The following is a 16,255-nucleotide window of genomic DNA, read 5'->3' as shown; positions in this document are numbered from 1 at the left end:
TGGTTGCTGCCCATACACCCGTTACAGGTACGTACAGGTGCTGCCTTTCTGCAGCACTGTATGGCACAAGGACATGTGGTTATGAACTGGTCTTGAATGTATTCAGGCTGGGCACCAGAAGGAGCTTTCTAACTCCTGGGGGCAGTTTTGGTGCAGCTCTCCAGCAAGAAGTAAAATATCGTGTGTAATGCATCCAGTTGTGTCTATGGTAAGGGTTATTTGGGGCATTTGCACCAGCCATAGCAAAGCACTAGCTTCACAACACAAGACCAGTGCCAGCCCCACAGCCTGATGATCCAAATGGTTTACCTGCCCAGCAGACCAGATGCAATGTGCATCTGAGCAAGCTTTATATAACCTCACCAGTGCACCCAGGCAGCTGAGGGGGAGCAGAGCAAGGCTCCATGCAAGTGAATGCACCTTACCTTGCTGAGGAGCAGAAGTCTTCCGACATCTGGCAGCACAGCTCACAAAAAGAGCAAGTAATTACTGAGAAACATTTACATGGCAGAGGCAGCCCGTACTGAACTCCACCATCTGGAAGGAAAGTGCTCTTTCAGTCTTGGCAATACAGGGCTTGCCTCTCCATCACTGTGTTTGAAAGGACAACAACCATGCCTGACCCCTCTGCCTACCCAAAGCTTGCTGCTGGATTTATGGCCTTATTCCTGACTGCTCCTGTTACCAGACTGCTCTCACGTCTCATCGTGCAGGAGCTGTACCTTAGGGCAGGAAGGTGGCACGGGCTGAGGACCCGGGCAGCCCTTGTTCCCGAAAAGTGAGCGGTTTGCACTCTGGATGGAAAAACTTGCACAAAATGGAAGTGACAACGGGAAAGCAAATCTCGTTGACTGTCCAGCTGCCTCCCGGGCTTTCTCTGTGTAAAACTGATGACAGCGAAGCCAGACCAGACAAAACTTTCTGCCCACAGCAGGATGCCGAGGGGCTGTGCTCGGGATCCCTGCTGGCCCTCGGAGGGGGCTGCGGGTGGGTGGCTGGAAAGCCCCCGGCCGACAAAAGCTCTGGCTCGCCAAAGCCTCTGCCCTGCCGGCGAGCTCATTTCCTCGGATGCACCCGGGTTTGTGCAAACGCTCCCCGGGCGTGCTGGGCTCCCGCACGCCCAAAACCCAGCCCCAGCCCCTACGGCTCCCCCGGGGGCAGCGGCGGTGCGGTCGCCTTCCCCCTCGCCCCGCGGCCCATCGGGGGGCACGGAGCCGCCGGCGGGTGCCGGGGGAGGGGGCTGCCGTCACGTGTGCTCCTTCCTCCCCCTCCTCCTCCTCCTCCTCCTCCTCCCTCTCCGCGGCGGCGGCAGCAGCCGGCAGGGCTCCGCTCCCTTTGTTGCAGCCGGAGGAGCAGCACAAAGGAGCGCGGCCGGGGCACGGCGCGGAGGCGGAGGAGGAGGAGGAGGAAGAGGAGGAAGAGGAGGGGGAGGCAGCAGCAGCGGGGAGGGGGGAGCTCCCTGCTCCCTGCGCCCCTCCCGGGCCAGCCCTGCCGGCTGCCGGCGGCGGCGGGGAGCTGGGGGGGAGCCGGCGGCGGCGGCTCCGTGCGGCCGCCTCGGCGGGGATGCTGAAGGGGTGCCGGGGGCCGGCGGAGAAAGGACGGAGCCGCCCGGGCGGCGCCGCGGGCTCCGCTTGATGCTGCGGGCCTGCCGCCGCCATCCCGCTGCTCCCCGGCCGCCCCTCGCCATGGTGGCGAGCAGCCCGGCCGCCGCCCGGCCGCGACCCCCGCCGCGAGGGGGACCCCCGGGGAGAGGGAGAGGGGGCCCCCCCCTGGCGCTGTGCTACACCTCGGCCCTGCTGCTGCTCGCCCTCTCGGCGCTGCCCGCCGGCCGCGCATCCCACCCCCTGCCCGCCGCCGAGTGCCAGGGCGGCGGCAAGGGGAAAGGCATCAACTGCTCAGGTAAAGCCCAGGCGGGGACGTGGGGAGGGGGGCGCACAAAGCCTTCCCCCGGCCTCGTCTCCGCGGGTGGTGGCGGGGGGGGGACCGGCGGGGGGCAGCCCGGGGGGCGGCGACCCCATCCCCGTGCACACGGCTGGTGGCGGCACACATCCTGCCCTGCCCTTCGTGTTGGGCGAGGCTCAGACACGGGAAAACCCGGGGGGGTGCCCCGCTTTGGGTCCCCCCCAGCGGTAGGGGGGTGTTTTTTGGGGGGGGGGTGGGGGGGGTGTTTGAGGCTGGGTTTGGTGTAGTGGAGCGGGGCTGGCGCGGCGGCAGCGCATCTTCAGGGATACGGGCTTTGTAAAGTCGGCCGAAGTCAAGGCGTACACTGTAAAGTTTACGTTTTGTTGCAAACACCCGTTTTCCTCCTACAAACCGGCAAGGCGAATCCGTTTTTCCCCGAAAAAAAAAAAATAAAAAAAAATTAAAATCCCGGTGCTCGCCTCCCCGCCGCTCTTTATAAAACAATGGGCTGTGCACCCGGCGGGAGGGCGGCGGGGCAGGCAGCTCTTCAGCCGTGCCTTCTCCAAGGTGATGAACATCCCCGGTCCCCGCTCCCAGCCCCGCTCCCATTGTCTGAAGCTGGGTGCGGAGGCAGCCGCCGCTCGGAGAGGCTCCCGGAGCCGGCCGGGAGGGGCTCTGAAAGTGCCCGGCAGCTCTCGGAGAAAGGGGGAGCAGCAGAGGGACCTTCCCCCTACCCCGGTTACATTTTATAATAGGGATAATGTCGTACTACTACTAATATAATATTCGCAGAGCAGCGCGCATCATCGCAAGATGGTTTTGCAATACCAAAAATCGCAGTGCTGGTCACTCTCCATAAGCTTATTTGTTCTTAATTTACCCAGGTCTGTCACCCACTGTATTAGTGTGTGATACCACGGTGCTGCTGTTTTGTCTGACTTTTTTATTGTTTGTACGAATACCACTTTTTATTATTATTTTTTAAAGAGAGTTTAATAGGTTAACATGCCACTGGCATTAGAGGCTTACCCATCAGAGACATGTGGGTCATTAGAGCAGGGCATGTGCATAAATCAGGGAGATTAAACATGGAAGGCTGATGAAATATACGAGGAAGTTTCTAAGACAATGTGGAACGCACGGATGCCGATATTTAGAAACCATTACGGAAAGAGGGCTTTCCAACCTGGGATTGGAAAATCGCGTGCTGTATCAAATACATTCAGAATGGCACAGTCAAGTGAAAAAAGACAGAAGCAAGTGTACATGCTGTATGTGTATGTACGGCAGGCACTGGTTTTAGCGTAACTATAAAAATGGGGAAGAAAAATTGCATTTAAAAATGCAGCAGTCAGATTTTGCCGTGTGGTAACTGCCTCATGTATAACTGCAGTGTTTCGGTTCTCAACATTAATTTTAAAGGGACTAATATCAACACATAATATCTGGGACAGATTTTCCCCTCACTTGCCTCTGTATGGCCTCATTAACTTTTACTGGATAAGTTACTCCCCGCAAAAGATGACTTTCCTGTATTTACACGTGGGGCCAGACATTGACATTAGCACCTTTCTCAGTGGAGTGCTATCACACAACTTGCTATTTATGCAGAAAGTTATCCTTAAGAACTCCATCACTACCTTTTCTTCAAAAATTTGGACTCTCTAAATTAGTGTCCATATCCAGAGAAGCACAATTCATACCTTGCCCATTATTTGGTTGTTTTAATGTTTGTATCAGGTTGGCCGACTGCCCTGGAACAGTTTCTTAAACTTTTTGGGATGACCCCTGAGGCTGTAACTTTTTATCATCACTTGATTATGTAGCTATCCGTATTTACTGTTAAATTTTTAGGAAATACAAAACTCCTCTCCCTAATTCCTCCAGAGTATACTGATAAAGAAAGAGTTTGCTGTAACAAAAGAATATCGTGAGGTGGACAACACAGGCAGATAACATGAAAATCAAGACAGCTTTTTCAGCCTCGATTCTTCCCCTTCTGCACAGGCAGTGTAGTTTAGTCTTTTGTTGAATTATTGTATAATTGCATCAACACTGGCCAAGGGAAGATCATATAATTGAGTGATTAGAGCAGGAAGCAGAGAATAAAGACGTAGTTGAAGTTAATTGATGATGTGGACTTCTATGCATTTGTTTGTCTGTCGATCCCTACTTTGCTAAGCTAGGAAAACTGAAATAGCTCAGTTTTACCTAGAATACAGTAAAAAACAGAAGTTGGTATTTCTTTTTCTGGAAAAGAGAATAGACAGAAAATTTTAGGGTTTATGTTTTAGAGGCGTTACCTTATTCCCAGCTTTACCTGTAGTCATCTTCTGTAGCACTTCTGCTACTCGCTGACTGTCTGTAAGTAGGATGGAGTGATACTGTGATACTTGCTCCCCCGCTCGGGTTATGAGCCAGCCTTGTCCTTAATAAAGAACTCCTGTGAACTGCAGGAGGATGTTAAAGCATCCCGAGTGTGAAGGTAAGTTCAAAAGGTGGTTAGTTCATGAGCTGCACAGGGGAATTCCCACACTGCACGTGGGAATGTTGAGTTTTAGTCTGTCTGAATCTCCCGCGTGAGACATCCTCTGATCGTGTGGCAGCCACAGAGGCTGCAATTTACTATAACTGCCCAAATGCAGAGAATTTCAGTGAGGGGCATGCAGGCTTGACAGGGCAGTTTGTTCAGTGCATTGGCTTGGATCTGGGCACCCGGTGTTAATTAGCAGTGATATGTTTCTGTTGGTAAGCATTTCAGCTTGTTCTTCCTTCATGTGATCATGTATGCTTGTTTGGGATGATTTCACACGCCTCCTAGGAGTCTCATGGGCTATATGCTGCCCACGGTTTCTTAAAGTCTCTTTGAGCAAAGTGGGTGAAGATAATTTTACCTTAATTTTATCTTAGCTTATTCAGAACTGAATGAGGTCAAGGAAAAATTAAGGACACTTACTCTTTCACAGAATTCCTCTTCTGAGGAGCATGAATGCCTTTCTTTTGCACAACCATAACACTGAAATAGCTCATAGATGGAAGCAGATAGAAATTGCTAATTAGGGAGAAGAAAGGGAATAGGTAGACAAAGGAAAGTATCCATCCTGTGAATATGATGGCTGAGAATATGATGTGCTGTTTATTGAGCATAGAAGTATAAGCTGTCAAATAAGCTTGTAAATTTTTAGACAGGACAGCAGAGAAAGCTATAGAGGAGCCATCCTTTACCATACATACATTACCTTAACTTTCAATATGCTTTAGAGAAATGGCTTCTGCCCTGAAATAATTCATAAAGTAAATTAGACAGAGAATGTGAAAATAGTAGAAAAAAGAGAGGTGAAGCAGCGAATATGTTGAGCCAACAGAAGTACGGCAAGCACCAGCAAAACTTGTGTGTTTTGATATTTTAAAATACAGTAGGATGAGAAAGGAGGGGTAGAAATCAGCAGTGGAATTGAATCATCCTAAGGCTGGGCAACAAAAAGGGGGTTTTGAGAAGGGGTGGAAGTGGAAGGTGTTGACTGGTACCTGAGAAGAAGGGAGTAAGGAAACACCATGAGAAAAGATACAAAGCTGAGAAAGGGAGCAAATCACAAAGGATGGCAAGAATTAACCATGTTGTATGTTCTTATTTTCAAAGCATGTTTGTGTTCATGTGTGAACAGAGATTTAGAGAAAGGAGAAGAGCAACAGGAGATGGCAGATTTCAATGCAGATAAGGCAGGAACATCGAGGAACGTGGTCATAATCCTGAGCAGTGTAACAACAGAAGAGAAAAAATCACAGTAGTTGTTGATTTCTGCACGCCCTCAAAGAGGGAACAGTGCATTTAAAGTATGGCTCCTGTCACTGTTACTAGAGATGCATATGGTAACATCGAAAAGAATACCTCTTTTTGTCTAGCCCTTGCTTCTTGTCTACTTCCCACCATTGATGAACCTGTGCTCATTCAGAATTTGCAAGTCTTTGTCTTCAATGTCTCTTGCTGTTATTGTTGTTCCCCCATATCCTTGATGTGCAGCAGAGGCTGTGCAACTAGGGACTCTACTTCCATTACTTTGTTAGATGGCATCAAGTCTGATCTCCAGACCCCGTAGCTGGAATCCCCAAGCTTACTATTTCTATGTTAGCAGAAGAGGCACAGCATAGACATTTCAAGAAAAAAAAATAAAATTTGTTCAAGACTTGTCTGTGTACTACTTTGATATGGTGTCTATAGCATATTCATACACCTGCTTTAATTAAGGACCAGCAATGAAGGATATGTCATCTGCAGTTTGTGTGTGGAGAGCTGGTGGTGCTCTCTAGTCCCTTGCTTCTTATTCCCTGTGGGGGTTATAGGAAATGACAAAAATGGAGGTCACAGACCTCAAACCAAAGTAGTGTAATACTTGGAATATCTTGCCTTGGTAGAAACAATCTCTGCTCGAACATGGCCCTTGCCTTTGCTACTTCTGCTTTCTTGCAAAAGGGTTTGGCAGTCACAGATAGAGACACTGAGAATTTTAAAAAATATCTGCCAAAAACTAAATGAACAAGAAGCTGGTAAGGTTAGAAGCACAACATTTGGGGCAAAACTACTAAGTGCCTAAGCAGTTTCCTAGGGAGATGACTATTCCATCACCTATGCAAGGGTTTCTGTCCTAGAAGCTTCTAAGATATGTCAACACTGAGGAGAAGGCACACTTTCAAAAATACTATTTACCATTATCGACTAATTACAGTCTTAGAGTTCAAACCAGGATAAAATGTCACTTTTCTGGTGCGTTGCCTATTATGTATGAGGTGTTGCAGTTGAAAGCTTCACTTTTTTCCTTAGGATAAGGCAGTCTAAATCGACTCACATTGGCACATCTACTCTGTGAGGTAAAGACTTGAGTGGGTTGGCCAAAATGAGTTTTGCATATGCTTTTTCTGAGTCTGGGCTTTTGTGCTGTATGAAGCTTGAGTCCATCTCCTGTTCCCATGGTGCAAGGGAAGAGCTGGACAAGAGCATGAAGCTGCCTTGGCCCTGCCTGTTCCCCATCCACCTGGCAAGCGTGAAGATGGATGTGGGTGGCTGTAAGCCTCAGGCGTTGATAGTCATGGGAGCTTGGCCTCAGATTTGTGCCTGAGCTCAGCCAGAATCAGATGTGGCCTCAGGACCGGCTTTTATCCGTGTTTGTTTTGGTGTGTCATTCTAAGGTATACCAGGCCAAAAGAATTTGTGTTAATGATACGAAGCCAGGTTGGCAAGAATGTAAAAGCAGTTTGGGAGTACAAGTTCAGGTAAATTAGCCTAACAGTTTTAAGAAATACATGTCTTTTTTGTTTGTTTGCATAGCTAAACTTGATCTAAAATGGTATACGCAACTTGAGTAATCGGTTATTTTTTCTAAGCTACTATGACTTATGTTCCCACAGATGAATTATAACAGTCTAGCCAAGTAAACTGTGATATGTGTTTGTGCCAACTGAACTTCTGAAATAAATGATCTAGACTCAGTCAGGTTACATATCACTTTGAGAAACTATCATAAGACACGAATATAAATCAGTCTTAAGTAAAAAGTAAAAACAATGATTAAAAAGAGAAATTAAAACTCAGATGGTAACATGCACATATCTGTTTCCCCTTAGTGTAATTATTTAGCCATGAGATGTCCTTGTAATGCAGATTCGTATGCTGATTAAAGAGTTGAAAGGTAATTAATGTGAAATTGAAAGTGTCAGAATAGCAGAAAATCATCTCATAACAGGTGTCACTCCATCATTTGCACTAGTGGGAACTGATGGCCTGATGGAGCAATTGAGGCTTGACTGAAGGGACTGGATAGATTCCAATTTCTTTACTGTTTCTTGAAAAAGGGAAAACAGGAGCTACGTTTGTCATGGCAAATATTGCCAAGAGAACCTTCCTTTTGTACTGAGACCTCTCTCATAACTTCCATTACAGGGAAAACAAGAAGTTTCTTTATTAAGACCCATTTATTGCTGTTGATGTGAGGATAAGTGTTTTGTACTTATGGCCTGACGGTGTTCTTCTAAAATTGACAGTAGGGTGGATAAAGTGAAAAGTTAATACTTACTTGGATGTGGAAAAAAAAAAAAAAAAAAAAAGAAAGAAAAAGCTGTGGTCAAAGTCTTTGAGGAAAGAAGTAGGAAGGCAGACAATTTAACAGATACTGACAAGAGGCTAGATTTATCTTTTTCCTGTAAAGACATGGTCACATTCCACCACTGATTAGTAAACTGAAAGTGCTTGTGACTCTTCCAGCCTGTAGCCAGATGTTGACTTGTGTCCATAGAGAGGGTAGAAGCAGTAGTTTCCAGAATAACTATAGCTGTAGCTTCTAGGTAAGAAAAAATGTTGAGCACCAGGGATGTTGAAAAAAGATCAATTTTTCTGATTCTAGATGACTACTTATCCTTCCTGGTAAGTCCCTACAGATGCTATAGAACAAAAGTGGAGTTTGAGGATGTGTTGGTATTTTTGAGATAAAATCCTGTCTTGTCATAAGCATTCAACAGTATCCAGTAGAGCTGAAGACCAAGAAAGTTCTATGTAAATTATTCTCTCTCTCTCTATATATATATTTTTCTATCACAAGAATAGCTCAAGAAATAAGAAAACTATAATTAAATAATCTGCTATAAACTCAATAATTCTCTCTAATCTAAATGCTGCAGTTTATTCTTGTGTCATCTTGAAATTCTAACAATTCAGAAATCCAGAGAAATACAGGAAGGAAAAGAGGAAGGGTGTGAGAGAGTGGAGTTGTATTCTGCGGAGCTCCTAAGTGTGTAGAGAAGAGCATGTTGCACTAAATAAATCCACAGTAAATTTTATTATACGAAACCATTTCTTGACAAAATGGTTCTTCTTTTTGTAATACTTTTCTTCCAGAAAAGGATAGGAAGATAGAGACAAAATCTGGCTAGGAGTAAGTTCAGCAATCAAAATTGCCATCTGATGAAATTAAAGTTTCCTGGAGAACCTCATATCTGCTCCTTTGTTTTGATGAACAGCTACAACATATCTTTATTTCCAATTTCCTTCACAGCTGGCCTCATGGGGCTTTGAGGGCAGAATTATTTCCTCTTGCATTATTAGGGAGATATCTAGTAGCACCATTAGTTATTTAAATGTTTGGGCTTCATTGGTCATATGTTCTTCAAATTGTTTGTTTGTTTGTTTGTTTATTTTAAAGAAAGAATGTCAGGCCTGTTTATTCCCTTCAAGATTCTTACGAGGGAATATTTGTCTTGTGTGAAGTTGGGAGCAAGACTCCAGTGAAACTCTTGGAGCCCCTGGCCAGGTGATCAGAGGGGTTCTCTTCTTGCTGGCCCTGTCAAGTCCCCAGATTCCAGCTGGGTAGGGGCTGGGAGACCGAGCAGGCATTTGCCTAAATTTTGCAGAGGTGCATTTCTCTGTTCAGGATAGCATGTTAATGGTACACTGATATCAACGTTCAGTTTTTTTGAGTTGCTGTAAAAAAGCCTTACTGGTCACAGTGTGTTTTTGTGAGGAGGCGGTGTTTAACTAGCAAATCAGGATTTATTTTAGGATAATTTAAATTCTAATTATAGTAGACAATTTCTAAGGGCTGAAAAGACGAGTCTTTTCTGGTAATAGATTATGTGTTACAGCAACAGTGCTTAAAGGATCTGGTTCAAAATAAAATTAAATCCTTGTAATGCCTCTTTTTTGACTTAGTATTATAAAAATAAATTCAGTTGCAATTACAGTCTCGAAACAGTCACATTATATAACGGTGTTCAAGCTGGCAGGATCCTCATCCACGCTTCAAAAATAGTGTTAATTAAGACCAGCAGGAAAACATGCGAAAATGAAAGAGGAGAAAATCAAGAACAAGACAGAACTGTCAGTAAGTTTTCTGAAGGGAATTTTTCTCCTCTCTGTAGCTAACACATCCTCCCTGTGCCAGCTTCTACCAGGCTGGGACCTTGCTATATGCACCTCTAGATCTTCAAAGGGCGCGAACAGGCTGTGTGTTTTCCAAGCCTCATAGAGCATCCCGCCGGGCACAGCTGAGGAAGAGGAGCAATGAGCTTGGCAAGCAAGCACATAGGTGGTAAGGATGTGGAGCAGCTTTTCTCAAGTCTGATCTGGAGGCAAAGCCTTGGTGGGCAACCCCGTTTCAGCTACCTGGCCTGCTGGCCGGTGACAGCTGGATTCCTCAAGGCAAGACACTGGGAGGTCTCCTCTGCCTCACACTGACCACATGGGACCAGTGTGAGAGCAGATGGAGGCAGCTGGGTGAGCCAGAGACCAGGCAAACTCCGGTTAATCTGCCCTTGAGTGTTGTAGTGTGTTTGAGATGAGCAAGAAACGCTTAACATTAGGAGCTCCAACTGCTTCACCTCAGACCCAGCTCTGCTTATTTCCCAGACGGACACATTGTGGCCCAGTTCCAGCAGCTTGCAGTGTTCACATACTGCAGGCCAACACACCTGCTTCAGATGTGTTTAACCGTAGTAACTCCTGTGACACGGCATCTGATGACGCAAGAAGGAGCACCCAGCCCACAATGAAATCGTGCTGTCACATCTACTTGCATATGACTATAGAAAACCTCATATAAACACACTTCAGCAGTGGGTGAGGAAGTGCTTTGTTGCTTAAACCTGAAGCATAGAGAAGTGTTTGTTGAACATTACAGGAGTTTGACTTGCTCTCCTATTCAGAGACTGGTTCGCATATGGTTTCACACATAACTACAAAGAATGAGTGATTAGATAAGCATCATTTGCAGAAGTTGCTGAATTTCCTCCAAAATTTTAGTACAAACAAGAGTCTTCACGAATGCTGCATAAAAGTTTGAGATCTGGGCTAGCTCAAGGTGTCAGTGCATATGCAGAAAATGCCAAAAATAGACTAGGCATACAAAATGAGGGAATGCTTTTGAAAATGTAAGGTTTAATCTTTAAGGTGTCTGTAAGCCACAAGGCCAAGATACAAAATCAGTAGGTGATTGGTGGAGACATCTCAAACAGTGTTTTCAACAGGTATTTCCATAGAAAGGTTGATAAAAATTTGTCTTTATAGCAGTTTGTTGCTTTAAAGCTCGGGGAAGCACTGATCTAATTAAATCTTTACATTTTGCTAATTAGCATTGACTCTGATTGTGCGCTGCCTTTCTCTGATCCCTCAGGGAGAGGCAGAGGTCAGGGCATTGTGCCACGTGGGTTCTCCAGGGTAGAGGGGAGCAGCAAAACATCCTTTGAAAACCTAAAGGGATCCCCCCGAGACACAATGCCTGGTGTGGTGGTGGCAGATGAGCTGTTACCTTCCTGAAACTTGGTGTTTTAGGATAGATTTTCCTTCATCCTCAGTTTCTCTTGGAGGTTTACTGTGAGTTTTGCAAGGCAGAGTTCCTTTCCCCTGTCTTGACTGGGAGCATCATTTTGTGGAAGTATAATTTCAGGGTTGTAAAAGTGAAAATAAAATAGGCAGGCTCAGGTTAAGGTTATAGAACATTTTTCTCATGCAAAACATGGATTGGGAAGGCAATTTGTTTAATTGTTTTTCATCTCTAGTTATCTGCAAAGGATGTCCTTTTGTTTGCTTGTCCAGATAGTTACGCCTACAAAGAATGCCTTTGTGAAAATAGGTGTATGTGCTTGAAATGTACAAAATCAGTCCTGAGATGTAAGAAATACTCTTTTTCTTGTCAAAAACTAGTGGTTGTGGTAGGTAGGAAACAAAAATTTTGGCTAGAAGCAGAGAACAGCTGTCTTATTTTTTGTTTGTTTGTTTGTTTTTGCTAAAGAGAGAAGAGGTATATCATTATCTCAGTGCTCTTTGTTAAAATCCTGTCTGTAGTGTTGAAGAGTTATCCAGGTGAGAGAACACAACCTCCACATTTGCAAGTGATATTCACGCTGCTGGCTGAGCAAACAAAGAGGAACTGTGGAACCAGGCTCAGAATTTGAGTGTTTTGGGTGATTTATCTACCAGATGGTAAATGCAGTCCAACGTAAAAAATTAGTCTGGGAGCAAGGAATCAATCATCCAGCACACTGGTCAGGAAAGGGATTTGGGTGTTATAGCAGAAAAATTAATGAGCTGGCAATCCACTGCAGAGCGGCATTAAAACAAAAAGATACTACACTGTAATAAAAGAGTCCTCACACAGAAGACAAAAGAGATGAACGTAATGCTTTATTAGACACTTGATAAACCTAATCTAAAGCAGTGTATTACAAAAAAAAAAATCCTAAATCATTCAAACATAATGATTAAATAGTTCTGTAGTTAAACCTGAAAATAAGAGTTAATGTAGGAACATGAAGTTTTTTACTGCCTTCACATTTATTTCCTAAATACGTAGTCTGTTGTGTCAAAGGGATTAAGTATTGGTATTCTATATTGCAGAAATATGCATTTCTGTGCTATTTAAAGTCACAGTACAATGCATTCGGAATTATCTAAAAAAGATTATGTAAAAGGTACCAATACTACTTATAGAATAAGTATTTCTTTCTATAAACATCTTGAAAATGTGTCCCTAGCCTCTTTCAGTTACTTAAGCTACAAGAGTTCAGCATACTGACATTCGAACAACCAAAAGATCTCCATGACTTTTCTCTGATTTTCATGGGGAGTCTCCAGCTAGAAGGACTGAGAAAAGGTGGTTCCTGTGTTCAATTTCCACTTTTATTTTATTTTATTTTTTTAATTCAGAGGATTGGATGTAAGTTAGGCATTTTGGGAGGTGATGCGATGTGCAGGCTTCTTCTGGGAGGATGAAGAGCAACAGCAGGACCAAGCCTTGCTGGTGTGGGGCTTCTTGCCACAGGTGGAAGATGTGGTGGTGGATCCCATCTGAAGCCTGAGGCAGCAATGTGACTTCTGTGATAGCCAGTAGCTGGAAGAAGTGGGTTGGAAAGTCTCTCTCTTCTACTGCAGAAAGCCACGTGAAAGAAGGAGGTAGGAAAGTAGGTTGGTTCTGCTACAGAAAGCTACCTGAAACTGCTCTCATGTATCCTCCATTTTTATTATTTTATTAACCACTTCTATTTCTGAAAACAGACAAGGACATAGGAAGATAGGAATCCTTGATGCCTTACTGTCCTCCAATTTTGTTTCTTCTTTGGTGTGTCTATTTGTTTTTTCGTGCAGGTCGGGGTTGGTATGTTGGTTAACAGCTAGCGAAGCACACAACAAAAATTTTGTCCCTGGACATCATACCAATGTAGTACCCAGATTTTCTTTCACTTAGTTGGTATTTCCTGTTTTTTGTTTTTGTTTTTAAATTCTTCATGGAGAAAGGTTTCTACAAACACAGGGGCAAGAAAGGAGCCGACTGTCTGACTACAGAAACAGAGGAGTGAAACCCACTACCTAAGGCATTTTTTTCAGAGTGCTAATCACTGCTTAAAATCAACAAGAGCTCCTAGATCATAGTCCCTGTGATTTATCTATGTACAGAAAAACAAACAAACAAACAGATTTATCTATGTACAGAGTAAGCAGGAAGAACCTGCAAATATTAGTCTCATAGAGCTGTACTGATTAAGGGTGTAGAAACACTTAATGATTTTCCATAGGCTTTTACAGGAGCTGTAGCAAAACCTATACCAAAGGGATGGACTCAATTGCCTACATTTCTTGCAGACAGAAAGACATCTTTACCTTAAAATTATGCAGGGCATGTCAAAGTAGCTTCTGATACAGTGCTGGGTTATACTTATGCAGCTTCAGTGCACCAGGTTCAGCCTTAGTGTAAATAGCAGCTATATCTCCACCACTGGTTGTTTATCTTGAGGCTGAAATTGGCCTTTTATTTCTTCTCAGTTATATGGGCGTGAGACAAAGGGCAGAATTTAGCCACGTACATATTTACATACAGGGATTTCTGCTTCTCCCTTTCTCCCCCATATCTGTATGAAAATTTGTTGGCTGTATTTTCCTGTCGTTTTGGAGGGGCACAACATTGCTGAAGAGGGCTGAGCAAGGGCTGCGGGCTGAGGGTGCCTATGGCCCTGCATCTGAACAGAAAAGGCGGGTTAAATTCAGACTGGCAATGGCACAGGATCTATCAGTGCTATTGCAGCTAGATGATTCAGAGCAGATGCGGCCATGCATCTGTGATCCTAGTCTTGTGCCCCCTTTCCCCCCCTCTCTGACTTGCTGTATGAGGGGGGAGGAAGGGACTCCCCTCCTTGCACACTGGGCTGAGTGTTGGAGGACACCTGGCAAAACCTCAATGTCCTTTTCTCCCTCTAAATGAGGGCAAAATGAGAACCAACAAGTTTCTTGAATCTCTGCTGTAAAGCAGGTAATAGAAGCTAATTTATGGCAATTAGGAAGCCTCCCTCAAGAGCTGTAAGCTGACACTGGGCACGTTTTGGCACAGGCTGCTCACACCGTGCTCCTCAGCCCTGGGAACCACAGGGAAGACAACTCATGAGCTGGCTAATCCGGCGTTACATTTGCTGAGGGAATCCCCAGTGGGGAAGAGTGAATAATTTCCACCTGCTTTGTGCTGCATGAGTGGCACGACAGGAACGAAGGCAATCGATGAATGTATCTGAAGGAGAGGCAGAATCTTGGCCATATTTTAAATAAAGCCTGTTTCTTTGTCCGAAATGAGGGGTGTCACAGCACCTGAACGTGTTGGCTGACTCGCCCAGCTGGTGGGCAACAGAGTCCGTCATCTCTCTGTACCTACAACCCTGGTGGCAACCAGACATGACGTGTGGATCCCATGCTGTAGCATGGCTATAAATTCCCAGCCCCTGAAAATCCTCTCGAGACCATCAGAAGGGGTTAGCAGAAGCTTCGGGAATCATATTTCTCCTTGCATTTCGGTAAGGATAAACGAGCAGGCAGAAAGGAATTATTAGCTATAGATTTAGCTGACAAGACTCTTTGCGGGAGGTAAACGTATTTCAGTAAGCCGAACAACTCCTCAGCAGTGATTTGTTTTTTTTTAAAGTGTAATGCAGTTGTTAAAGTTTGAAAGCAGCAGGGCTTGTGACTCGGCTCTTTCCTGGTCTGTAACTTACTGGTATTAGAAGAATTCATTAAGTAGCCTGAATGAGCAACCAGGGGCTTGTTTGTTTGTTTTCTCCCCATGACTTTTATGTCACTGATGGTTCTGTTACTTTTCCAGGGTTTTCCTGACTGTTTAATTATGGTTTTCAAAACTGGCCCTAAATAGCGTAGTGTATGGCTGTTTGGAGGAGAGAGTTTATGCAAATCTAATTATTCTCCAGCACTATTCATAGTGTTTATGTTTCAGGGATATTACACAAGAGTTAATTTATTTCCTTTCTCTGTATACAAAATAGGATTCTATTGCTATTTTTACGTAGGTATGTGTATCATAAGAATACACTGCAATAATTTTTTAATTTACAGATGTGTTAAGGGATTCTAATGAGACCAAACTGCAAGAGGAAACTGATTTTTTTTTATTATTAATTTGAAAACTAGCAGATTTAACTGTTACATTTTAATCTCATAAATGGAAAATACTCTCTTGTTGGAATTAGCTTCTGTATAACATTCTGAAAATAAAAAGGTACTTCATCTTTCATTTGAAATCAGTAGCTACTTAAGGTATTTTTATAAATTCTTGATTTTAATGTAGACTGGCGGGGCCCATAGAGAGCCAAAGTTGTAATTCCCTCTAATTAAGTTTTCAAGTGTATCCCTGTTGTTTCCTTCTTGAAAAGGTCCATAGCTTTAGAACAGTCAATTCTGGTATTAAAATCTTTCAGAACACAAACACCACAATGTCCTTGAGTTTTTTCTTTGGTTAGATAACTCACGCTTATAAGTCCATTTTTTGTTTCCTATATCTAGCTAAGTTCTGTAACTCACTTAGAAATAGGCATTTTTTCCTGTGCTTTTAGATAGACAGGTAATATTTACATAAAAGAGGCTGCTGTACAGGCTGATTGCCATGCTGACAGTCTGTCATCCATATGCCTGCAGGAGATCTCCTGTGTTGTTGAACCATCGTGGTCGCTATTTCTGCACTGAAGCCTACTCCTCAGAAATGTCCATTTCTTTCTGATTGATCCTTATATGTACTTAACCATCTCTTATCAATAGATTTTTTTTTAAAAAGCTTAATAAGAAGCTTATTTTAAAGAAATGGAATTAAAAGAATAGACTTTATTGACATTATTATAAGAATATCTTGCTCTTATAGCTTCTGTTCAGAAATTTCCCACTTCATGAAGATAATCAGTAACATTTTTTGATGTATTTTCAAAGATGTCTAAAACTTGCACATGGACCAGAGTAGTCTGAAAACTGCCTTGCACCTTTTTTATGTAAATTAATGTTTGGTTGAAAACTTGAATGTTAGAAAAATAACGTATTAGGGTACTTAGC

At 44.0% G+C, this 16,255-nt stretch overlaps 1 protein-coding gene across 2 annotated transcripts in view; it reads left to right on the top strand.

Annotated features, from left to right (window-relative positions):
• The first annotated feature begins 390 nt into the window (after positions 1-390).
• TMEFF1 (transmembrane protein with EGF like and two follistatin like domains 1) overlaps positions 391-16,255 on the top strand; it is a 125,079-nt gene continuing 109,214 nt past the window's right edge. The window contains exon 1 of one of the 2 annotated variants that reach the window (XM_083826737.1): positions 391-1,899. In XM_083826737.1, the coding sequence (XP_083682863.1) occupies positions 891-1,899 (1,009 nt within the window). In that variant the 5' untranslated portion in view covers positions 391-890. The remainder of the gene's footprint in view (positions 1,900-16,255) is intronic. The other variant, XM_083826736.1, reaches the window with a different exon arrangement.

The sequence above is a fragment of the Anser anser genome (assembly GCF_964211835.1).
Source record: "Anser anser genome assembly, chromosome: 2".
Taxonomy (NCBI): domain Eukaryota; kingdom Metazoa; phylum Chordata; class Aves; order Anseriformes; family Anatidae; genus Anser; species Anser anser.
This window is presented reverse-complemented; position numbering and strand designations above follow the sequence as displayed.